The sequence below is a fragment of the Oreochromis aureus genome, linkage group 15 (assembly GCF_013358895.1).
Source record: "Oreochromis aureus strain Israel breed Guangdong linkage group 15, ZZ_aureus, whole genome shotgun sequence".
NCBI classification, from domain to species: Eukaryota; Metazoa; Chordata; class Actinopteri; order Cichliformes; family Cichlidae; genus Oreochromis; species Oreochromis aureus.
This window is the reverse complement of record NC_052956.1, coordinates 22,771,724-22,797,726: the sequence shown is the minus strand read 5'-3', so window position 1 is coordinate 22,797,726 and position 26,003 is coordinate 22,771,724. Positions and strand designations below refer to the sequence as shown.

Here is a 26,003-nt window from a genome sequence, read left to right as displayed (position 1 = left end):
ATTTAAAGTTTGGCAACATTTTTTTGCATTTCAATTTAATAAGTCTCACAAAAATAATCATAGATTAGTTGGGACTGACATCATTGTTTTGATCACACCTGATGATTATCTTGTGATTTGTGACCAGACTCCCACACTCGCCAGAGTGCTTCTCAGTTCTCAGAAAAACAGAAGCGGCATCATTTTTCACACCTCTAAAATAGTATCAGCATTGCCAAGTATCAAACATCTAATAAATGCTAACTAAACTAAACCAAAATAAACAACACTATAGTCTCATGGGGACGAGACATTAACCACAGGAAGTAGATACCACATTTGTGCTCCTGACAGAGTGCAACAGGAACCTTTGACAGATGCTAGCGTGAGAACAGCAGATAAAAGAAGAAAAAGCTCAGAATTTGGAGCAAAGTTTTTTAATATCTCTATTTTTGATTGTTTTACTTAAAGGTAAGGAAACATATAAATATAACATATATTTAAACAACTATCAAAAACTTGTATTACTTGTATTATTTATATTACTGTTTAGTTTGTTAAGTATCAATTACTCACGAAAAGTGCTGTGTTTGCTGTTTCCTCAACAGCAGCACCTTGAAGAAATTAAATTTACTGTCAGAGTTGGAGGTGAAGTCACTTTACCTTGTGAAAATGGAAAAGATGTTCACGAAAGATGTCACAATAATACCTGGCTCTTAATTCATTAGAGAAACAATAAAACAATAATGCTGCTGTAACACAGGAATTTAGCACCGGCTGCCAAAGATGCCACAGCTAAATAAAGCAGTGCAAGTGTTGCAGAAAACCTTTCTCACATTATAAAAGGACAAAGCTGAGGATGATGGTCATTATGACTACAGACAGTTTTAATTAGGAAAACACCTAAAAGAGGGAGTTATTAAGAGTGAATATTTATGTCCTTGTTTTCAACTTGAAATCTAATTAAAATATATTTCCACAAGAACTTTTATGAAAGATCCAAAGTAATATCATGTAATGTCATTGTTGTCAGAACAAACAATGACAGTAAAAAAAAAAAATATTTTCAGTAGCTCTATACAGCATAATTATCAGTTTGACTGTCAGACGAATCTATTGACCTTGGAAAAAAGGTCAGAGGTCAACATTTAATTTAATTCAGTTTTATTTATACAGCGCCAAATCACAACAACAGTCACCTCAAGGCGCTTTATATTGTAAGGTAGACCCTACAATAACACTTACAGAGAGAATCCCAACAATCATATGCCCCCCTATGAGCGAGCACTTTTTGGACAGTGAGAAGGAAAAACTCCCTTTTAACAGGATAAAACCTCCGGCAGAACCAGGCTCAGGGAGGGGCGGCCATCTGCTGTGACCGGTTGGAATGAGAGAAGGAAGACAGGATAAAAGACATGCTGTGGAAAAGAGGGAGAGATTAATAACAAGTATGATTCAATACAGAAAGGTCTATTAACACAGTGAGTGAGAAAGGTGACTGAAGAAGTAGCGACATGACATGATATTTTAAATCTTAACATAGTTCTTTCGTTATGTTGGTAATACATACAACACTAAGAACAGTAACAATCTTAGTTTCTGAGTTTATAAGGCTTTTTTTCAATTTTCAACCAATAAATCATTAAGTTGACCTTTGTAATGGGGAAAATTTTGGTTTATCCTCATATTTAGATTTAAGCATGCAGATGGCAGCGCAGTGGCAAAAGCCCTCCTATCAGAGATCATCTCCAGATGGGGTATCCCAGAGAAAATCACAAGTGATGATGGCACCCATTTTATAAATCAGGCACCGAAGAAATCAGTGTGAGATTGGGGTTTAGATTACAAACACATTGTGCATATAACCCACAATCTGGAGGGGCTATAGAAATAGTGAAAGACACTTTGAAAACCAAACTAGCAAAATGGTGTGAAGAAACTGGCCTCTCATGGCCAAAAGCGCTCCCCCAAAGTGGACAGGCATGTCTACAGAGCTATGTAACAGTGAAATGACTGTGTATTGTCAAAATCTCCCCAAGACTCTCTCGCAGATACACCAGACAGTGAAGGCAGTCCGGCCCAGACCAGCAGAGGGACCCTGCACCCTTTCAAGTCAGGCGACTGGTTGCTGGTGAAAGATATCAGAAGGAAACACTCGAAGGCAAAACGCTGGTTGGGCCCATTCCAAGTCCTACTAACCACTCAGACAGCAGTGAAGGTCGCGGCAAGTGGATCCACATCATTGTAAGCTCTTCACAGGGGGAATCGCCTGTGACACAGAAAGAACAACCAGACAAAACACACGGGGCAGAATAATCCCCGCACCTCATCCAGGCAGTAGGCAGTCTACCCTCTACCTGCAACGATGTGCCGAACCGAGAAGCAGCTCATTGTCAGGGTAGCCCTTGTGCTGATGGTTGCCTTGTGGTCGAGCATCTGGGGAGACCTGCAGCTGAACACCATGCCAAGCCCCAGGGATGTCTGTACAATAGGAGGAACTGCCAACGAGCAGAGAGACAAATGTCTGACTAAGTATGGCGGACACCTTGAACTACACTATGTATATTCAACCACTCAAGCTTTCAGTTTTGATTTGTGTAATGTGATAAATTGCAAGGGAAAGGGTGACAGTTGGAGAGGGTCTGATGTGTATTTGTGTAGGCTACCAAGGGGACGGCCCGAACCTGGAGACTGAAGCTGGTGCGGTAGCTGGGACGATGTGTGGTCTCACTCGCAACCAAGTTATTGGGGCCCAAACGAGGTACGTAATCTGAAGGAGACTGCAGCGCTTTTCTCGTTAAAGAGAGGCCGAGTTGGGACTGGGACCAGATCCAACCCCTTGTTATTGACCATAAATGGTCTGAAACAAAATCCCTGGTCTATCGCATATTCACAACGATGTTATGATCCATCTGAAGACTCATTTTACATGATTATCGGAGTAGACCAGGCAGGCACAGATAGCATGGGGATAATTAAGGTAGTTCTTCACTCTAAGGCGGGAACTGTCGGTTGGTGGTTACATTCCGGTCAACGCACTATAGCACCACAAAGGCTGGGGGTGAATGTCACGGATTTGGCCTACGAGACCTCCAGAGACCCATTTGTGAGGTATGTAAACATATCCTCACCAGAGGACGTGATACAGGTAGAAACAGGGTACATAGATAAAAACACCTGGCTGGATTGGATAACATACACAGCCAGTACAAACAACATGACAGAGTGTGTGGCCTGCTCTACAGCGCGCCCCACACTGTTCACTGAGGCTGCCCCTTTATTGTTCAGGGAGGACAGGCCGGGATTTGACTGCATGTTACAGCTCCACATGAAGGAGGGGGTGGGTCATGACTGCCAAATTTTAAGTGCACTTTTCCCAGTTGTCACGAAGGGTGTCACTCCTCTGTTTTCCCCCAAGGGCCGGAAATTACACCTGTTTAACCAGGGTAAGTGTTACCCCTATAGGAAACCCAGACGCTGCATGGTGCAATGAGGTAATAGATGTCACTGAATGGGCAAATATGAGCAGCATTAATGTTGCTCGTGCTGACCTCTTCTGGTGGTGTGGAGACAAGACCCTGAGAGACACTCTGCCCAGTGGTTGGTCAGGAACTTGTACTATTTTGAGATTAGCACTCCCTATAGCAGGGGTGAGGGCAATCTCAGTCCACGAGGGCCGATGTCCCTGCAGGTTTTAGATCTCACCTTGGGTCAACACACCTGAATCACATGATTAGTTCGTTACCAGGCCTCTGGAGAACTTCAAGACATGTTGAGGAGCTAATTTAGCCATTTAAATCAGCTGTGTTGATTCGAGGACACATCTAAAACCTGCAGGGACACCGGCCCTCATGGACTGAGATTGCCCACCCCTGCCCTATAGTGTTAATGGGATCTCATGCTACTGCAGAGACCCTTGTGAGTGGAACCTGTAGGACCATGTCAGAAGATTCTGATCTGACTAAAAACTCTCCAACTTACATAGATGCTATAGGTGTCCCTAGAGGTGTCCATGATGAATACAAATTAGCTTATCAAGTCGCGGGGGGATGGATAACCCCAAATAAAACATATACAGGATAAATTATGTACATTATAATGTCCAGCGACTGGCCAACCTTTCTAGGGATGCAGTGTTTGGTCTAGCTAAACAGCTGGCCACCACATCCCTAATGGCCTGGCAGAATAGAATGGCCCTAGACATGCTTTTAGCTGAGAAAGGAGGTGTGTACACCATGATAGGCCCTATGTGCTGTACTTTCATTCCCAACAGCACTGCACCAGATGGCTCAGTAACCAGAGCCTTGGAGGGACTGAAAACTCTGTCCTTAACAATGGCCGAACACTCTGGGATAAACAACCCAATAGATGAATGGTTCACTAACTATTATGGTGAGTATAAGGCTGTTAAGGTCTCCCTGTTAATGTTCACAGCTGCATTTGTTGCTATACTCACATGCTGTGGCTGCTGTTTCATTCCCTGTCTGCGTAGGCTGATAAATAGATTAATCACAATCACACTGACAAGGGAGAAGGATTTTGCTAACCTGCAGTTACCATTAATTCAGGATGAAGGTAGTGTAGAGGATAAGGACAGTGATGAGGAAAGTGATTGTAATGACAATGAGTATGTGTAAAGTTTAATACTGTTGATGATGGATGCAGTCTTAACACCTGAATGATGCACATTGTGAAACCTCTCTGAGCATGCGATGTTGTTGATGTTAATTGGTGTTGAATTATAACCTTGAAAATCATTGGTGATTTTTGTATGATTAAACAATAATCAAAGGGCGGGATGTAAAAGCGGAAAGTTTAGTTTATCCTCACATTTAGATTTAGGTGGTTAGAATTTCACTGTAGGATTTTGTATAACCTTTTGTTCCTTAGATGAAGGATGTGTGTGTGTCAATCTGACCTGGTGAAAAATGCTTAGCTATGCTTAATGATGTTTCAATATGTTATCTGCTAAATGTTAGGACGTAGAAGGACAAACTCCCAAGAAGACCAGCCTAGGTGGTTCCTGAAGCATAGATAGTGGAAAGTCTTCCCTGCCCAGCAACAGCCCGGGTGGGACAAAGAAAGCCATTGTAGCTGAAAGATACAGGTAAAGATAAAGATACAGTTGTGTGTGAAAGTATAAAAGAGACCTGCAATGTCAAAACGTTCACCTTTTGGATTCTGGACACAAACCCTCTCAGGATTCTTAGCCACACTCCAGGAAGTATCACCAACCGCACTACCTGCCTGCCCTCCTGCCATCACCACCCCTCGCAGGGGCCTGAAAACTCAGGTTAGACGTCCTAAACACTCCTCTGCCACCAACTTGTACCTTTGTCTCCCTCTTCAAACCTCAGCCTCACCTGCCTTAGTAAGCCACTCCATTTCATTATTCACTATGACCCAGCTCATGCACCCAATAACACCTTTTCTCTCTCTCTCCCTGTAGTGCGCTCTGTGAGCACCACACCACCAGTCACTGCTTATGTAATATACCTCAGGCTGCCACGCTAGGATTCTCTGCTTTGTAGTGTATTGTGTAGTCCCCCCACCAAGCATTACATCACGTATCAGGCCACACTAAGGTGTTGGGGTTTGTCTCTCCTTGTTTTCTCTGTGTTGTTGTAAGTAAAGCTTCATTAATTCAACTATTCTGCCTCCTCACTTCATCCCACACTTCAGTCCAGTTCTGGTACAGACTTCTGGCCCCCTTGACACTTATAAGACAAAACTCCCAACTACAAGTGAAATTGATTTCAGGATTTTGACCAATTTCTGAGGAAAATACAAATGTTTGAGGCAGGGTTTCAAGCTTGGGGATTTTCAACAAAATCAGTTTATTTCAACAGCAATACACAATAGCTTCAGTGTATAATGCCATTAAAAACTTGCCAAACACAACTGGCAACTTCAAATAAACATGTACGTCTGCACTGAAAGGAAGCTTATGTGTAAGTTCAATAACAGGTGTTACCGGCTAAGTCTAAGCTTCACATTACTTCCACTTTCTCATGCTGTCAAGGTGTTTCTGATGTCTTGTCTGGTCTGATCTCTGGTCTACTCCAATCATCTTTCTCCCGGTTAAATCTGTGGCATATTTATCACAATCTAAGAATATATGCTTTACAATTTGTCCCCAATAATTGCAATAACCTGTAGCATGTTAAGTATTTTAAACATGCTATTCAGTCCTGTATGGCCAAATCAATTACAGCAATGCTAATGAAAATGATCACACTTAACCCTCTCCAGCTTCGTCTTTGTAAGCTTGCCACACTTGCAGCAACAAATTCAAAAGTGAATACATTTAAAGTTAATTTTCCCATTAATTGCATCCTGACCCTGTAAGCAAAAGGCGATGTTTCCTCTCTTCAGCTCAGTCTCAGTTATAAAAGTGCAGACTCTGTCCTTCATTGTAGAGGCAAGCAGGTGTCTCTAGGTTAGTCATTCTCCCACCTGCAGAATGGTCTTCCTTCACTAAAGTGTTAACTGTGTGCACTCAGCATTCGTTCATACCCCATTTGTTTCAAAATTCTCAGTAGGATCATGCATTAAACTTTGTAATATAGCATTTTACACATTATGTCAACATTTTACATTTCCAAGAAGTAGGATTGTGGGTTTGTGACTCGCACGCAATTTAAAATAAGCTTAACATTAGTTAGATACGACAGTGTGGTTGCACCTGATGTTTATTTTTGTCATGTGTATGGCATGCAAACTGAGCTGACATTAACCACAATGTCATCAAAACACCTCCTACTCAGTTCTCAGAAAAAAAATTTAAAAAAAGCCCCCAGAAATGGGTTAGAAGTTCAACTCCCTCATAGGTATGTGTGCTATCAGTCATTGGCATGAACCCTGCTGTTTAAAAAGCACAAATGTCAATTTTCCCAAAGAAGCACACATACTGTATAGTGACACGTTTTTGTACAAGCTGGTCGAGTATATATGGTTAAAGGATAAAAATATGCTAATTTTGAAATATAAAAGTAATGCATGGTCGATTCATTAGAGACTAGTTCTGAAGCAAAACGTTTCTGTTCTTTACATTTATTCATTCACCAATATTATGCTAAAAATTACAGTGTGAATTCGATTTAAACAGGATATAAGTTTAAATTGAACAAAATGAAGACGTTAATGTGATCTGCCTAGACTGAAAACCACCAGTCCCAATGAGACGGAGACAGGAAGTAGGCTGGATTCTACACTTGTCTTGAGACACAAGTACAGCAGCATTGAGACTTAAGGTTATAATAAAGAAGAAGAGAAAGAAGCACAATGGTTGAATTTGCAATATTTAAATTTCTTCTTATTTTGATGCTTCAATTTACAGGTAAAGAAACATATTTAAAATATGTATCAAACCTATACTGACATTGCTAATGATGGTTCAGGATGTAATACTCATGTAACTGAAACTGTTTACTATTTTTAGTTAACATGATGAGTTTAGGAAATTCTTGAACCATATGCATTTTATATATATGAATATAAAATTATGTACTGCATACAATATAAAAGCTGTGTTTGAGTCTAACTTGATCATTTTCTCTACTTTTGTCACCAGCAGTTACACAACAAATGACCAAATTTAGCTCTAAAGTTGGAGGTGAAGTCACGTTGCCTTGTGTAAATGGAAAAGATTTTCACAATAAATATCACACTACCACCTGGCTCTTCAGTGGTTCAGGAAGCACTGAAACAGTGGCACTGTTTGAACATGGGCAGTTTAACAGTGGTCTCAGATCTAAATCCCACAGGCTGAGTGTCACACCGGACTATTCTCTGATTATAAAGAAGGTCACATCAGAGGATGATGGTCATTACACCTGCAGACAGTTCAAATCAGGAGAGCACTTTACAGACTCTCGGGCTTACCTGTTTGTTACTAGTGGTGAGTATTTACATTAATGTTTTCAGCTTTAACTGTTTTGTTAAGGCACACTCAAAGTACAGTAAATAAGTACATTATCTTGGCCTATGCTGACACCTGTATATTTAATGAGGGTTTAAAAAAATCAAGGAAAAATCTAAACATTTAACACCTACAGTGAGTGGATCTAATAGCTCATTTATGATCATGGATAAGTTTTCTGATCTAATTAAGATCAATGCATTCCCTTGACTTAAATTTCTCCACGATTCAGTATAAAGATAAAACATTTGTTTTTATTCTTTACAAATGATTTAAAGTAAAAAATGTGATGATTTCACCAGTCTGGTCTATTTGTCCTGCTTGAGTGATTTACAGTATATACAAAGTATTGCATATCTTATAGTATAGTAGTGCTGTTGCATACAAGTGAGAATATGATCAAAAGTTTGAAGAGATTTCATGTTGAATTGTTTTGTCTTTTTATTGATAGATTTGTGATTTTAAGAGCCACTGTTTTTTGTTTAATGACTGTAGATAGTGAATGTGTGTTTTCTCACTGGATTTTTTTAACATTTCAGAAGGGGACACAACAAAAGGAATAATTACATCAACAACAACCAAAAATGCAACATCAGCAAATGTCCCTAAATCTAAAAGCGCTACATCAACCACAAGAACAACAACTTCATCAGTGACTAACACATCTATGACAAGTAAAACCAATTCAACCACAGAACCAGAGAAAACCTCAAACACAGGTACAGTGTGAACACCTAAAAATTAAAACTGTTTATGTTTATTTCATAAAAAGCTGTTTCTAGAGACACACAGCACATCATCACATGCTGAGTAAATAATACAGATCAAACCATCACCAAAAACAGGGTTAACATTACTTTGGAAACACATTGTCTCAATCAGGCAAAAATGTTTAAAAAAAACTAAAAAATATATAAATTATTTCCACAATTAACATAACTTGGATGTAGCAGTTTTTTCTTCAGCGAGCCCTATCAACACTTGTCAAAACATTTGAAATACTGGCAGGCAGTGCCACATGATGCCATATTGCACAGGTGCAATTAGAGCAATAAGAAAGGCTATCTCTCTCGCTCTCCCATTTAGTGAAAATACACTGGATATAAATCATTTACCATGTTGATAACTGGTACATTATGTATAGTAATTAATAACTATATTTTGTTAATTTTTGAATACATCTTTTTCCAGTTCAAACCAAAAACATGCTGATCATTTTAGCGGGTGGTTTTCTAGTAATCTTCATAATCCTCGCACTCATTGGATGGAAGAGAAATAAAAGTGAGAACACCCCATTTATAGTTGAGAAACACAAATTATAATTATTATTCTTTTTTTTAATGAAGTTGTTGGACTTAAATTTTCCCTATTTTGTCTTTTTAGGGAACAAAAGACAGAAGAGTGATGAAATTGTAAGTTTTAAACTGAATATTCAAAGATGTTTATACAGCGATGACTTCTATAGTTAATTTCTCTGTGGCTAGAACTACTACTGTAACTATAACTACAACTATAACTATAAATGTGCCTGTAGTAATTGAGTAATGAGGTGTATTTGAGTATTTATGTTCATTTTCTATATCTTTCTGTCTTTGTTGCGTAGGCTGATTCTGCTCTCTATGATACCATTGGTAACACAAACGAGACCTCCAAAGCCCCAGTAAGCTGTCTTATTGGTTATGCTTAATGTTAGTTTTGTTGCATGAAGAAAAATTTCAACAACTAAAATTTGCTGTGTATAATTGTGTCGATTGAAAAAAACTCTAATACATTATGCGTTAGTGTGTGTGTGTGTGTGTGTGTGTGTGTGTGTGTGTGTGTGTGTGTGTGTGTGTGTGTGTGTGTAAAAAACCCGTACAGCAGATCTAGAATTCTTTCTGCATCTGCACACTAGGAAATACTAAAAGAAGGCAAAGGTTAATTACAAGAATTATGATATCAAAAATATTGACATATCACCTCTGGTTATCTTTAATGTCTAGGCTAATCCTGCAGCTGATCTTTCCTATTCCTCCATTAAGAAGACCAGGAATAAAACTCGGGTAAGTACCAATATTGGTCAAGAACGAATATCACAGCAGCAAAAGTTTTGTGTAGATATTTGTGATTTCCGATGACTGAAGAATTATGCAGTTTTTTATGTGTGTATTTATTATGTATTTATGTATGTGTGTGTGTGTGTGTGTGTGCTGCTTTCCTATATCTTACAGGTTCACAGTAATTACCATAAAGATGATGCACAGAATTTCTCCATCTTTGACAAAGCCTCCAATGATGATAACAGGATCTACATGAACATGAAAAGCATACAAAAAGCCAGGGGCAGTTATTTTTAATGATCAGAATATGCTTTATATTATTTGATATTACTGTGATGATCATTTAGGAACCTACCTACATTATCTTTTTTTTTTTTCCAAAATGAATCATAAAGACAAATTCTAAAAAACAAAACAACAAAGCCCCCCCCCAAAAAAACAACAAGTTATACCTATAATTGTAACATTTTTCCTTTTTCTGACATCTTATGTTTAATATAAAAATGAGATATTAACTGTCAATTTACTTTGCGTGATCTGAATTCCAAACTTTGCTAACAGCCAAAACATTTTACACTTTTAATTTTTTTGCTATATTTTGAATAAATATTTAGTCAGGGTTTGAATAACATATGAATTTGGGACTGAATAATTTATATTGGGAAAACAATGTTTGAAGATATGCATTGTAAAACTGGAAAAAAAAGAAAAGCCACATTATGGGTCAAAAGATGAACTCGAACTGTGTATTTCTGTGTTGCATTTTACACAATAAATAATAATAAATTTTTGATATGCTGTGTTTTAGCACAAGGTATTATCTTGTTAATTGTTTAAATGCATTTTTATAAATGAAGTAGACAAAGTATTCCTAAAGATTGAACTACAAGTATATTTTGAATGTTTTCTCTAAGTCTAAAAGAAGACATATTACTGATGCAGCACAACATTTGCTTTCCCCTGTAGTATCTCTCCTTGAGATTGTCACATTTTCAACAGCAGTACTGATAAGAAAAATTGCAAACATTTTTATAGGCGCTGCATGCTTTAATCTAGATTGGTGCTGTATAAAGTGTAGATTAAGTGCAGTTTTTGCGACTTGCTAATTGCATAGTTTCAAATTGTGAGACTGATGTGGAATCTTTTAATTGTTCAACTCTATTCAAAAGTAAATTTGATTTAATGTACATTTTAAGATAAATTGTTTTTTGTGGCGGGTTGTGGTTAGCGGTGCCGCGGCAGGGAAGGCGTATGCACCTGTGTGGCTTCGCAATCACACCTCGCCAGCTTAAGAACGGTGTAGTGTTCTGTTGTGTTGTTGTTGTGGATATGTGTGGCTTTCATGCCTCATTTCTGCCACATTTTTATTTTAGTTTCAGAAGCATTTAAAACTTGTCTGTTTGGTGTATTTTCTCTACAAGAATGAGTACTGACAATGACAAATAATAAAAGATCAATCAAATTCTCTGAATTTCAACTTTTTATACACTAAGCATGCTAAAAAGAAATCCCTTTAAAAGGATTTTTAAAACAAAATCAATAACACCACATGCAAATACTACATTATATGACAGCATTGGCCACTTCTTTGTTTTTTTGCCTGTTTGCTAACTGTTTACTGCCCACAGCAGTAAACAGCAAACTTCCTATGGCTGTGTGTGGACATTGTTTGCCCGCCTACTTACTGCTGCTGGATGACCAAAAGCTAAAGCAAGACTTTATGGAAATGGACAAGATTAACATGGCGTTTCTATCTCTTGCTACTACATAACCTAGCAAATTACTATCTTTAAAATTCAGTGTGAAATATCTGTTCGCTGTCTATTGTCTTCCTAAATATATATATATAATAAGGATTTGCATTGTTTTGTAGCCCTAGACCGACCTGAAAGGTTTTGACACCACTGATCATGTCACTCTCATACATATATACTCTCGTATGTAGGGTTCCCCAGGGCTCAGTTCTTGGTCTGATTTTATCATGTATTTATTATGGATGCTACCCCTGGGTATCGTTCACAGCTTCAATCGCATCTTCTACCATTGCTAAGCTTTCCTATTAAGTTTAACAACCTGGGCCTGAGGGCCCGATATCTTCTTGTGGGCCCTGTGCTCACCTGTGTCTGGCACTGTGGAGCCCATCTGGCATTTTTCATACATCAAAGGAATCAGCAGGTCCACCAGTGGTGCACAGTGGTTTTTACTTATGAGAGCAACCTCGTCCTAAGCAAATGTGACAGATGTGAAACTGTCTTTGAGAAGCTGTAGAGAATGTTGGGTCAATCATGGTCTGGGAAAGCATATCCAAAGAAGTGTGCGCATATCTCTGCAGGCTAGGCAATGGCACTATCATGGCCTCTGTATGCCATAGTCCCAAGGAATATATTCAGAGAACCCTTATTTTTCTGTGAAATACTGCCACCCTATTGATGCAGGGGGAAAAACAGTGGGGCTGACTAGAAGTGAGTGAGCACATGGTACAGCAGGGTGATTATAATACATGATGGAAGAACATTAGCACAAACTTCTCAGTCTGAGAGTTGTTTAGTTAACTGGATAAACTGGTTTAGACACAAAGAGGGAGGGCAGCATAGGCTCCCTGTGCCACGATTGAACGAGCCGAACTCCAAGTGGAAGATTGCAACATGCGACTATTTACAACAGTGAGGGACTGTGGAGATATTTACAGGAAGGTGACTAAGTGCAACAGAAAACAAAACTAGGCAATAAACAAATACATGGGGATCAATGGCTGTGAACGATCGAGGCACTATTTACACACACTATGACAAGGAACATATAGTGCTATATACACACGCTATGACTATAATCCTGAGTAGGAAGCAAGACGCTAAATCTACATCAGGGCTGGGAATGGAGGCTATGGGCTGTGGGCTATGAACGTGGGGCCAGGGATTCCATGACTGAGACTCTGGACTGGAGACTGAGTTAGAACCTGAGGGGACAGAAATAATGAGCTGGTGGAGACGGTGCATTGATCACAGGCGAAGGTTCGTGGGAGGAGGAAGGTATTAAATCCCAGTTCTTTTAGATTCTTTACGGCCAAGAAAGACACAGGGCTCAAAGTGGTCAAACTCAAACAATGATCTTTAATTTTACATATCCGGGATTAAGAGACCTGAACACAAAACACACAACCCCACGTCTGAAGCACAAACGGAAGCCTAGTTGTTTATATACTTGCTCTCTACGTCACACCACACTTTAAGTTTCGATCAAACAGCCTAGTTGGTTTCACTTTCTGGCTGCAAAAGCCTGCAGTTACCACGCTTCTGCAAAAGCATGTCGTTTCCTGTCAACACTTTTGGCACAGAGTGTACTCAGAGTTAGGCCTTTCTTATATAAAGCAATATAATCAGCATATAAGCATTTAAGATTATAAATTTAAATCTCAACAAAGGCTAAGCTGTGTGGCAGGGAGGCAGGCAGTAGAGTGATGAGAGCGGAGTCCGTGAGGGAGCTAAGATGGCAGCGGGCTTGTTAGCTGACGATCTGGCTTAAATCCTGCCATGATGGGTCCAGGTGAGACTCCTGAGGAGAAATTAGGTCAGCTCCACCCAGAAGAGGAGATATGTATCACCACTCACCCACACCATGACACCCTGACTACTATCAGGATGGTGGTCAGGACCCATTGTCAAACCCTATTCTGGTGCAATTGGTCATCGGTTTCTGCGGTGCACAGCAAATCCCAGCCTCACTATGTGGTGTGAATATGCGGCAGTTCCTAAGGAATAAAGAAACTGATGCCATTGACTGTCCCCACACTCGCCTGACCTAAATCAAATAGAATGCCTCTGGGACATTATGTTGCAGTCCATCCAATACCGCCAGGGTGCACCTGTGAGCGGAGGACCTCAAATAAGCTTGAGGTCCTCCTGGGGCTCTTATGCTCTGGGGGTCCTGGAGAGGCAGGGCTGTGGCTCCCCACACCCACTATTAGACACTTACTTGGAGAAACCTTGCGAACACAAGCGCGTTCACACACACAGGTTTTTACACAGCTGTTCACACAGGTACTCACTGACACACACTATCTTGGGCAGCTGCTGACTCAAAAAATACCTAGTATTTCTCTAGTACTGTGTGCTGCTCAGTAATATTGCCACTGTTATTTATGTGTATTTATATATGTTGATTATCTCGCTGATGGTTTTTTTTTGTTGAAGCAGATTCTGTGTTTTTTCTCTTTCTCTCTCTCCTTCTTAACTTTTTCCCTAACTTTACTTTCTTTTTTCTTTACCTTTTGTGTTTCCCAGTCTTGTCCGTTGTGGTTGTAATAACTTAAAAATTACATTAAAAATTACAATAATAGTGGTTCCAATTATAAGGCATGAGAGCAGGGACTAAGAGTTGGAATTGTGAGAAAGGGTTTTAACACAATACTGCTTCCAGTAAATTTTTAGTTGAACATCATTAATATTATGCCTTTACCTTTATACCTTTATTCTTTTAACATGGCAAATTTAGTTCCATCTCAACCATCTAGTTCCAGCTTGTCTGTTAGAGCTGGAGATGAAGTTACTTTGCCTGAGATAGATAAGAATTCAATTAATGTAAATGTAGTACGGTTCAGAAAAAAGGTGGATCTAAATCAGACACACTGAGTGTTACAGACTGTTCTCTGGCTATAAAGGTCACATCAGAGGATCACGGTCCTTACACCTGCAGACAGTTCAGATCAGGACAATCAGTTACAGACTCTCAGGTGCACCTGGATGTTCTTAACAGTGAGTATCATGGTCTGTCTGTATCATGGTGTTCCTGTTAAAGAAACATATTTACACACAGATCACTAATGTGTATTGATATTACTGATGGTATTTATCTTTAAATAGGGTGAGTTTAATGCATTTTTCAAGCAAACAAACAAACTTTCAAATATAAATTTAAAAGACATTTTTGGCTGAGATTTCTTTTCTCAAGCTGTCCTATTATCATTTTACTATCTCTTCAAAATATTGATTAAAATTTGGTGTGTATATTTGTGATATCCAATGGCTCGTCACTCGTATATTTTTTCTTTATGTGTGTATTTGTTGGGCTCCTTTCATCTCACAGATTTGAAGTAGATGTAACAAATGTGAAGAAGTGACCTACACCACAATCAATCTCAATCCTTCGCCCCTTCTGGATTCTCCACTGATGACAGCAATGTGCCTCCGACAAAAAACCTTTTTAATCAATCACAGCATTTTTTTGTGTTTTTTTCTACATTGATGAATGATTGTTTATGCTTTCCATTGCTTCATAATACTGCAGGTAATTTCATATATTGAGTTTCAAGTTGTGTTTACATTATAGATTCTATTTCTTACAATGTATAGGATGGATTGCTCTTTCGATCTTCAAATTGAAGAGACAGAAAAAAGGTTTGTGTTGGGTCTGTGTTTCCACAAGCCCCGCTGGTTTAGAGACTTATTCATCATGAAGAAAACAAGACAGTCAGCGACCGATCGATTTACTTGCAAGGGAGGCCTCGTGGTATCTACCACAAAATGACCCCAACAACGGCCTCCTCTCGCTGCCTTTTATTGAAAACGTTCACACAATAAACAATAGTTTACATGCACCTCCCCTCGTAACCCCCCTTGGTTACAAAGACAAGGCACTGTATGTATATGTGGGATGATCTGATATCGTCATGTTGGTGTTGTTCCCAGATCATCATGAAAATGTTGTTCCAGGTTCAACATTGCAAGTGACCAATCAGAATGTTGTGACGTTATTCTTTTGCGCGCCAAGCCATTCGTGCATTTATGAAATTCCAATGTTGCAAGGACAATATCAATTGTGCTTACCGTTTATTAAAGGGTTAGGGTTAGGATTAGGGTCAGGGTCCGTTGATCGGTGGACAGAGGCGGTTTCTCGCAGCTTAAGTACAGTTTTTTGTTTTACGGCGGTTTTTCCCGAAGTCGCAAAACTATGACGTCACAACATTCTGATTGGTCACTTGCAATGTTGATCCTGGAACAACATTTTCATGATGATCTGGGAACAACACCAACACGACGATAACCCTAACCCTAACCCCTACCCTAACGTCCACGCTACTGTTACTCATTTTATATTAAGATTTAAAAATCTAGTTGGTATTGGTATGGCGAGTAACCTTCAGTGATAGTAATAAATCACACAGCAATAGTACATTCATATAGTTGTAAAAAGCATGATAATATATTAAGTAATCCAAAGTATTCAGAATACGTTACTTTCATTGAGTAACGTAACGGTTCAGGGGTGATAGAAGCGGTCTGCTGGTAATCTAATTATGGCCCATTTACCCACAGAGAGTTCTGCTGTCAGTGGAGGCAGTCTATCAGTGATACCAATGGTATGTGGGCTACTCTTGTTTGTGCTGTTGTTGATCCATCACCCTGTTGTTGAAGAAGAGTGAAGCTATAACACAGAAAGAGCTGAAGTGAAAACCAGTGTTGAAAAGTGTGCTCTGCCACCACTGTCTGCATTTTTCATGCTCCATGCTTTCTTTTTTGTGCCTTTCTCATTCTTAGTGAATTCTGCTATTGCTACTGCATTGTGCAAATTCTAAGACATAACAACCACAACTGAATTGACTAATGAAAAAAGAAAAAAAAATGGTGGTAAAGATTTTCATAAAGGGCAATGCTTGTGTCAAATGCTCATGGGTTTCCATATAGTAAGAACTGGCATGAGTCAAACCTGACATCAGGCAGAAACGTCCAAAGTTCTGCTGCTCTTGTCATCACGTGATTATGAAGAATCTCTTACTCAATTCTCGGGAAAATTACAACACGTCTCACACAATTAAAATAGCTTGTTTATGTTTTTCCCTGATGACGAAGCACATCCTGGAAACATCAAACAAATTCTATTGTCTAAAAAACATCATCGAAACAATAAAGAACATCCCCCCCCACCAAGAAGTTGATTTAATACAGTTTAAAATAATAGCCATAGAGACCAGTGGTTACATTTCAAAGCAGGAACACAATCTTGGCTTTATGACCACTGCATAAAACTGTTACTTACGTCGTTTATGTATCTGCAGCTGGTAAGTGAGGATGAGGTAATTAGGATAATATATTATGGTATTAGTAATTAGGATAAGCGTGGGTGGAGACAAAAACACACTACAACATTTAACATGATGGCAGATGTCGGTCAAGATTCGATATTATTCAAAGGAAGCAGATACTACGCAGAGTCCTTATAACGGATGTGAACAGAAAATTTGTGCCTTTTAAGTTTCACCATAACAGACAAGAGAAAGAGAAGAGAAAGAAAAGGCAAGAGAAGAAGCACAATGACTGAATTCAAACTGTTTCTGATCCTGACGCTTTTGTTTCAGGTGCTTTTAATTCCAGGTAAGAACTCATATAACATATAGTATGCCGAGCTTTACACATTTTTTTAAGCCATCATCCGGTGTAAGGTTTGTGGCACAACTGCCTTACATTAACTATACTGGCAATTACCAGAGTATTTTTTTTAATGTTTCTGTAATGACTAATCCACCAGTATGCACAGGGTCTTTTTTTAATGCTAAAGTATAATTATTGCTGTCATCCATGAATTTTCAAATTAAGTATTTAAGTAATTAATTATTCTTTTTTCGTCTTTTTTTTGTGGTTAAGATACAAAATTACAGATTTACAAATATTTACTTGTATTCTTGAACAGAAAGGGTAGTTTTAATAGCGTATGTGTTTACTTAATTTTCAGACTTCTCGAGCAAAATTTGAGTATAGAAACAAGAATTAATTTATTTCCTTAAAAATAATAATATTATTCTTAGTTTTAAACAGGTTTTTGACAGAAAAGCTGAGTAATAAAGCTGAGTAAAAACAAAGCAGCTAATGTTCAAAGAAAAACTTTGTAAGACCTCCAAAAACACTAAAGAACTATTCCTCGAGAACATTAAAAAAAAAAAAAAAAGTCCAGCTGTTTGGAAGCAAGATAAAGAAATGAGGTGTGACATCAGATTTTTGCACAATACTTTATGCTACTTTATACTTGTATGCCCCATGCAAAGTCTTAGGAAGCATTAAACACTTATTAGAGTAGTAATTATTTGAACTGCTCTTTTTTTTACGCCACCACACCGCTACTTCCAGGTCACGTCATTAAGTTAGGAAACTTCCTTAGTAAGACTGGCTAGTCAACCACTAACTTAGTGTGTGTTGGTCACTGTTACAGATCAGTTAGTTGTACATTCAACTTTGTTCCTGTTCCCCATACTGCGGTCAATCAGTCTCCTCACTATATACAGTGGTCCCTCGCTATAACAAGGTTCACCTTTTGCGCCCTCTTTTTTTTGTGCAATTTTGCACGCTTTTTTTTTTTTTTTTTTACTGCATTAGCACCCAAAAGGCAGAGGAAGATGCTAACCATCGCACAAAAAGTTGGACTTTGGACATGCTAAAGGAAGGTAGAAGTTACTGTGTTTTTAGGACCATAAGCCACACCGGGTTATAAGGCACATTAAGTGAAACAAAACAGTCAGATAAGTCAAACTTTACTCAACTCACTCTTCTTGCTTCCTCTGTTTCCGTACCATTGATTCCCTCGCAGCTACTCTATTCTCATGTTCTGGACCTGAAAACAGGGTTTGATCTTTGGTTTCATTCTATAATACTGGACTTATTTTTCTACAAAGGTTTGAACTTTGATAGTGTTTAAACAAGAGAGAAAAGTGAAAATGTTCATGCCTGTCTCAGAAAAGTACATAAAGAGCGTAGTGAGGGGTTTTGCAGCCTTAAAACATAAAAAATAAAGCTGGCTACTTTGCGGATTTCACCTATTTTCACCTATTTTTAGAACCTAACTCCCGCGATAAGCAAGGGACCACTGTACAGTATACATGCAGTTATTCACCTTTCATTTCCCATGTCTTGTTTTATTGCTTGATCTTAAGTATTATTTATTGTTTTCTAGTTTTTTTTCAGTGTTTCTCTAAAACTTTGCGGACTATTTTGATTTGGGTTTTGACTTCTGACTGCTCCCCTATTTGGAATTTAAATCTGTACTAGCTGCGTCGGTGCCAGGGGCTGGATCTGCTACCCAAAGTTTTAAGATTATTTTGTATTTTTGATTTTTCTTATGTTAAGTTGGTGAAAACAAGTTCTTGTCTCATATTAGTTAGGATTTAGTTGAGTTTTATTCTGGTTTTTGTTTCATCTAGGTCTCCTTGGTTATGTGTCATGTTTCCTGTCCAGTCTGTTATGTGTTTCATGTCTGTGTTGCATCCACGTTGTCAAGCTTGTGTGTCATGTTTGCGTCTCTCCAAGTTTCCTGTTTTATTTTGAAGAGTCTAGTGTTTCCATGTTCAGTGTATTTTGTTTTACTTCCCCCTGTGGTGTTATATTCATTTGTGTCAGCTGTGTCTCCCCAGATGGTTCCCCCTCCCTTATTACCCTCCTGTGTATTTAAGTCCTCGGTCTCCTTCTGTTCATTGTCAGGTTGTCTGTCGTCTTCATATCAGGTCTTGTCAGGTCACAGAGTGTTTTGCTGCAGCTCATGTTCATGTTCAGCCTTTTTCTTGTTATGTTTGCATGCTCCTGTTCAGTTTCATGTTAATGTCCCATGTTATCATTTTCATAGTTAGCCAAAGTTTTTCCCAGTCTAGGTTTCAGTTTAGTTTCACCCTTGTTTCGCCTCGCCTTGCTTTTCTGGCTCGCTTTTTCTTTAAACACCAGTTCATTTCTCCCATGTCTGTGTTTTAGGTCAGTTTCATAAACATACCTGGGTTCCTCGCTTTGACAGTCAGCTTCAAACATTAATATGAATATTAAAGTGTTTGTTTATTTATTTCTATTTTGCCATTTTCTCAACAGCGGTAACTCAGCAGTATTCCACCATCACTGTCAAGACTGGAGAGAAAGTCACTCTGCCTTGTGAAAATCGAAAAGATTTTCAAGATAACTGTCAGAGTACTACCTGGAGCTTCAGTGTTTCAGGAAACGCAGCAAGCTGGCCGATGTTTGGAGATGAGACGGAGCGCAAAATCACCAGAGCGAAATTTGACAGACAAAGTCTTTCAGCAAACTGTTCTGTGGTTATAAAGAAAGTCACATATGAGGATGTTGGCCGTTACACCTGCAGACAGTTCAGATCAGGACAAGAAGTCACACACTCGCTGGTTGATCTGTTTGTTATTACCGGTGAGTTTTGTGTGATAAGATTTTAATTAAAAATAAAACATTGTAATAAATATAACTGATGGAGATCGGGTTCGTTAAGGATAGTAGAATTTGTTTAGAGCATTTTTAATTAATTTTTTTCTAACTTCATGAGTTCTGAGCACATTTTGAGAGATTCAGATTTCAGGATCATTGTATCATGAACTCATGGGTAGAGATACAACATCTAGCCTCCTGCACACTTCCTCTCTTTTTCCCTTCTGTGAATATAAGTTGTTAACAGATGCACACTTTCTCTGTATTGATTATATGGTTATCTTTTGAAAGAAAAAGCATAAACTCTTAACTGTTTTTTTCCATTTCACTCTTTTTTTCAACAGTGAGAAATGCAACTTCCAGCTCCAACATCACTGTCAGAGTTGGGGATGAAGTCACTTTGCCTTGTAAAACTGGAAATGATTTTTATTATAAATGTCCTCCTCCTCCTCCTCCTACTACTACTACTTGGATCTTTAGTGATTCAGGAAGCAAAACAGCAGTAACACTGTCTGATAATAGTCAGGTTCATAAAAGCCTCGGTGCCATGTCTGACAAACTGAGTGTTACAGCAAACTGTTCTCTGGTTATAAAGGAGGTCACACATGAAGATGCTGGCTCTTACACCTGCATACAGTTCATATCTGGTAAAAATGTGACAGACTATCAGGTTGACTTGTTTGTTATTACCAGTGAGTATTTGTTTCAATTCTTTTTTTTAGTTTTTAAGTGGAAAAATGACAAAAAAGAAGACTAATGAGGTTAAATGTAAAGCCACTGATGTATTGTACTGCTCTATGTTGATGCATGGAGAGCAATAATATGTCTGAAATATATATTTTGATGAATAACAGAGTGTAGAACCAAACTTTGGCCATTATTTTCTATTCAAATAAGGGAAATATGGTCTATACTCTATAGTAGGTGCAGCTATTTATGGGTGGGAAAATGATTTAAAAAACTCTTGAGATTTGAAGCAAGTTAGTATTAATCTCTCTCTCTCTCTTTTTATAAGAACAGGGTTACCTTCTCAAAGACAAGTAACTGACTTAGCTGGTTAAAGGGAGATTTATGTCTTAAAATTGATATTAATTGCTTGAACATTTCTGAAAATGGTAATGGGAAGGTGGTAACTCTTTCTAAATGCATTTTTTCTTTTTCTGATTTTCTTAACAGTGGTACCTCAGCAAATTTCAGAAATTAAGGTCCGACTTGGAGGTGAAGTACATTTATCTTGCAAAAATAGCAACACTTTTCAGGATAATTGCCTCAGCACTAGGTGGCTCTTCAACAGTTCAGGAAGTAGACCAGTAGAAACACTGTTTGAAAATGGGCATGTGCTCAAAGCAGACAGACTGAGCATTACAGACGACTGTTCTCTGGTTATAAAGAAGGTCACATCAGAGGATGCCGGTCTTTATGCTTGCAGACAGTTAGTATTTGGACTTATGGATGACTTTACAGACTATCTGCTCCATCTGGCTGTTACTAACGGGGAGTATTTATATCATAATGGTACATTGTCTGTGTGTGTGTGTGCTAGTTTAAGCATCTTTGTGGGGACCAAAAATTGGCATTCCACTATACTTGCAGGGACCAAATGCTGGTTCTCACAAATTTGAAGGTCAAAATGTGGTTTTATGGTTACAATTAGGTTATGTTTAGGTTTAGGGTTAGGCATTTATTTCTGATGGTTAGGGTTAGGGTAATGGGCAAGGGAATGCATTATGTCAAGTCAATGTACTCACTAAGATGTGAAAACAAGTGTGTGAGTTTTCTGAGTTTGCATTGGAATTGGACTTTTAATTCATTTGACACTATCATGGTCTACATTTAAACATGAACACTATTTTCACAGTGTAATTTGTATTTGTTTTGTGTTGTCATTTTGTAGTGAGAAACATTACAACAACAAGAATTGCATCTACAATAATAACACAATTAGCACCAGCAGGGACAACTACATCCGCAACCCCTACATCAAACACAGCTGCAACCACTCAAAAATCAACCCCAGAAACAGAAGAAACTACAGGTACTGTATCAATAGCCATTTACTTAACAAGGCAGTTTTTTAAAAAATAAGAAAACAAAAACAGGTAAAAACTTCTCAACCAAAATGTCAAATACTTGTGTTTTGTACAATGCCGCCTACATCTCACTGTTACACTTAGGGATGAATAAAGTATTCTGATACACACAAGTTGTCTTACAGGAAATCCATGAAGCATAAAGCCAAGACCACATGGTCCTGTTTTAAACATTTATAAATTCATACTTTTACTCACAGATGAGGTTTAGGGGTTAGATTACTCCCCTCACAAAAAATCTGCTTCCCATTTTGTTTAAATGTCATATCAAGGGTTCATTTGCAAGTGTCTATGTGGAGTAATAGACAAGTATTTCCATGCCCAATGCTTTGACAAAATGACAATATATGAAAGTAAGAAAGTACTGCAATTTCCACGGTACCTGCAAATAAATACACTAAGCATCATCTGTGAAAAGACAGTGTTTAAAAAACTAAACAAAACAGCATAACACAATATAGTCAACATTGTTTAACTACATAATTATTTAATTATATAATATAATATTTTATTAAGGAGAATGAAATATGAAGGTTGAGACCTTCATTAGAGTTCACTAGCTTGCGATGTTGTCTCTATATATCTGTGAAGGTTCTCAGTCATCCAGGTCATCGTAGTCTAAGGAGCTTGGAAAGAAAAGTGTCTGGACTGGTGTCGTAAGCCACCGCCTCTGTTCAAAGATGGTCGTTCACAGTGGACATAGATGGCTTCTTTCACTCCTCCTTCAAACCATCTGTCTTCTCTGTCCAAAATCTGAGCATTGGCATCCTTGAAACAGTGACCTTTGCCCTTTAGATGCAGATGTAGATCCTCCGTAGTTGGTGTCTGATCTTCTTTTCTGTGCATCTTTGCTGACTTAATGAAGCCCAATTAGGATAACCACATGTTTTAAGAGCCTTCTTTACGTGTGTGTTTTCCCTCTTTATCCCCTCAGGCTTAGAGGGAATATTTTCTGCATGGTATTATAGGGTCCTGATTACTCCAAGAACTTGGATAAAAGAAAAGAAGATCAGACACCAACTAGGGAGGATCAGAAAGACAAACAATATTGTCACCGCCTATGTAGCCAGTTTATCAGACAAATTCAGGAGAGTCTTCTACAAGCACGGCATCCCAGTGTACTTCAGACCCAGCCACACACTCAGACAAAAACTGGTTCTTCCCAAAGACAGAACTCCTAAACACAAACTTAACAACGTAGTGTATCCTGTAGAGTGCAGCGAGGAATGCTTAGTGCTCTACATTGGAGAGACCAAACAGCCACTTCACAAACGCATGGCACAACATAGAAGAGCCACCTCCACGGGACAAGACTCAGCAGTCCATCTGCATCTTAAGGACAAAGGTCACTCTTTTGAGGATGCCAATGTTCACATTTTGGACAAAGAAGACAGATGGTTTGAAAGAGGAGTGAAAGAAGCCATCTATGTCCACTGTGAGCGACCATCTTTGAACAGAGGCGGTGGCTTATGACACCAACTGTCTGCCATCTATAATCCAGTTTCGGATCCCTTCCCAGATGCTTTAATTCCCACTCACATCCTGGGCCATCTGACCTCAATAAATCACATGATAGGGTGGGGCTAGGTTTCACTATGGGTTCACCCGAAACCTTGGCTGATTGTGACCCACACCCGTTTTCACACCTTGGCTCATGTGATTACGTATAGGATAAATAGGGGGTCCATGACCCTCTTGCAGACTCTCCCATAGAGCTTAAAATATGGGACGTCTTCAAGAAAACTTAAAGATGTCAAGACGCTTTCCTTTTTAAGCTCCTTAGACCTGTATGTAATTTATACACATTGATCAGGCATAACGTCTTGATGCATGTTCAATCATCCAGGTAAGTAAATCTCCAAAAGTTGATTCTGTTCATCTGGACGTACCGTTTCCAGTGGGAGAAACGTTTCGTCACTCATCCAAGTGGCTTCTTCAGTCTAACTGAAGAAGTCATGAGTGACGAAACCACTGTTTTAAACCACTGACATCCTAAAGCCTAAATAATTTCAGCCTGCAGTTTTTCCACATTCTAGTTAGTAACCACTGAACGAACAGACTATCTAGGCTTGTGGCTGTCTCTGTAGACTCAACATGTGAAAACAAGCATAATATATGGGCTAATATTTTAAAAGTTTTAAAGTATCAGTCTGAAATATGGTAGAGCAGAGGTAGAGCAGGTCAGATGTTGATACAAAGGTCGGTGGCTTGGGCTCTGGCTCCTCTGATCCACAGGCTGACACATCTAAAAGCTGGACAACAAAGCTGACATCTGTCGTTCTGTCTTAAAATAGTATTAAATGTTGACAAGAGTATAATAAACAAACCAACTTACAAGTGCCAATCACTTATTTAACACCAAAAAAATATCATAATTTCTTATTTACCTTGTGAGTTTGAACCATTATTAATGTATTTAATTGTTGTATTATCTTTTACAGGTTGCTGGGTGAAATTTATTGTGGTTATTGTGGGTTTAGCAGCTCTTTCAGTCACTGTTGTATCTGTCAACATATGGACAAAAACAAAAGGTGACAAAATGTATAGATGAAACCTTTACAAACCACAAGGTTTTGATGTTTTACTATAAAAGCTAAAGCAGAATTCCTCTTCTGCCTTTTCAGGTTACAAATCATCTCCGGCCAAGACTGTGAGTTTTAAGAAATGCATCATCAAATCAAATTCATTAGGCAAAAAGTATTATAAAGGTTAAATAAAACCCAGAGTTCATTTAATTCTGCTAAGATTTTGTGTTTTTTCACAGGACCACAATGAGACCAATGATGGCGAGATATACTATGAAACTGAAGACCGTCCAGCTTAAGTTCTGCTCTACAGACAGCAGCTGAAATTGGTCTTTGTATCATCAACTAAGAAAACAGACCATTTTATTGTTTATTATTATTATTATTTATTTATTTTCATGTTTTTCATGTTTGTCAATAATTTAATATTTATTTTTTCGGGTAACATTAAATGAAGTTTTACTTCACTGTTGTTCTTAGTGACAGTTCAGGAATAGGAACTTATTATCAGTTCCTATTTTAAATTTCCTTTTTATTTAACTATTTTGCACTACTGAGAGACAACAGTTTCCTTGTACGCTTGTTAATATAATGACAATAAAGATCCTATACCATAATTTCATAGTTATTAGTAATACTGTCTAGGCTGTGAATATGACTACAAAAATAAACAAAAAAAAAAAAAAGATTTTGTGAGATATGAAAATATACCAAACTGTGACGACTGGTCTTAGGGAGCCAAAATTTAAAACGATCATGAATATGTACAGAGGGGATCAGGTGAGGGATACGACTGAGTGTCGACAGGTGAGGCTGTGTCTTTTGACTGCACCGGCAGTATTGGAGATTTTTTCAAAATTAATGGAATTATGAACACAGCGAAGTACTCGCAGGTTTTAGTCCAGCATGCAGTACCAACTGGAAACTACCTGATTGGCAGTGGCAACATTTTTTATTTTCAGTGTGGGATTATCTTGGCAGGGAGTGGAGTAAAAGGCAACCAACATCCAAAGAAAAATTTTGAATGTCATTCTGGAGAACTATTCCTAAAGTCTACTTAAAGAAATTACAAGAAAAGCTTATAAGGGCTTTTCGGACCTACACACCTGTTAACAAGCTACCATGTATTGACCCCCAGAGGTCATAGACTTGATCTGGTTTGCTGAATGAGTGTGACAGGCAGATATTTTATTCCTAGTTATGTACCAATATGTTTTTGTTTGTTCTGCTGCCCTCTAATGGACAAACAATGTCATTACTATCTCATGCAG

At 38.4% G+C, this 26,003-nt stretch overlaps 2 protein-coding genes and 1 long non-coding RNA gene across 4 annotated transcripts; all 3 read left to right on the top strand.

Moving 5' to 3' along the window:
- Positions 1 to 347: 347 nt before the first annotated feature.
- LOC120433071 lies at positions 348 to 3,018 on the top strand. The gene is made up of 3 exons (XR_005608295.1): positions 348 to 450; positions 2,019 to 2,511; positions 2,641 to 3,018. It is a non-coding gene; the product is annotated as an uncharacterized LOC120433071 (long non-coding RNA).
- Positions 3,019 to 6,634: 3,616 nt separating this feature from the next.
- On the top strand, positions 6,635 to 11,385 carry LOC116329517. 2 transcript variants are annotated; one of them, XM_031751547.2, is made up of 8 exons: positions 6,635 to 7,318; positions 7,556 to 7,879; positions 8,440 to 8,619; positions 9,092 to 9,181; positions 9,284 to 9,312; positions 9,504 to 9,560; positions 9,883 to 9,942; positions 10,111 to 11,385. In XM_031751547.2, the coding sequence occupies exons 1-8, from the start codon at positions 7,264 to 7,266 to the stop codon at positions 10,234 to 10,236; spliced, it is 921 nt and encodes a 306-aa protein (XP_031607407.2). In that variant the 5' UTR covers positions 6,635 to 7,263; the 3' UTR covers positions 10,237 to 11,385. The 2 variants fall into 2 exon arrangements, with proteins under 2 accessions (XP_031607407.2, XP_039454625.1); XM_039598691.1 differs by having other exon boundaries at positions 7,553 to 7,879.
- Positions 11,386 to 19,418: 8,033 nt separating this feature from the next.
- On the top strand, positions 19,419 to 25,329 carry LOC120432989. The gene is made up of 8 exons (XM_039598416.1): positions 19,419 to 19,664; positions 19,776 to 20,102; positions 20,462 to 20,809; positions 21,294 to 21,335; positions 22,012 to 22,152; positions 24,649 to 24,738; positions 24,832 to 24,857; positions 24,972 to 25,329. The coding sequence occupies exons 2-8, from the start codon at positions 19,919 to 19,921 to the stop codon at positions 25,029 to 25,031; spliced, it is 891 nt and encodes a 296-aa protein (XP_039454350.1). The 5' UTR covers positions 19,419 to 19,664; positions 19,776 to 19,918; the 3' UTR covers positions 25,032 to 25,329.
- Positions 25,330 to 26,003: the final 674 nt, after the last annotated feature.

Bases quoted from the DNA above. Each gene is read 5' to 3' on its own strand.
- LOC116329517 (XM_039598691.1), top strand. From the start codon at position 7,264: ATGGTTGAATTTGCAATATTTAAATTTCTTCTTATTTTGATGCTTCAA. The intron at 8,620-9,091 runs GTACAGTGTGAA...ATCTTTTTCCAG, and splicing joins AGAGAAAACCTCAAACACAG to TTCAAACCAAAAACATGCTG. The intron at 9,182-9,283 runs GTGAGAACACCC...TTGTCTTTTTAG, and splicing joins TGGATGGAAGAGAAATAAAA to GGAACAAAAGACAGAAGAGT.
- LOC120432989 (XM_039598416.1), top strand. From the start codon at position 19,919: ATGTTTGGAGATGAGACGGAGCGCAAAATCACCAGAGCGAAATTTGAC. The intron at 20,810-21,293 runs GTGAGTATTTGT...TTTTCTTAACAG, and splicing joins TGACTTGTTTGTTATTACCA to TGGTACCTCAGCAAATTTCA. The intron at 21,336-22,011 runs GTGAAGTACATT...GTCATTTTGTAG, and splicing joins AATTAAGGTCCGACTTGGAG to TGAGAAACATTACAACAACA.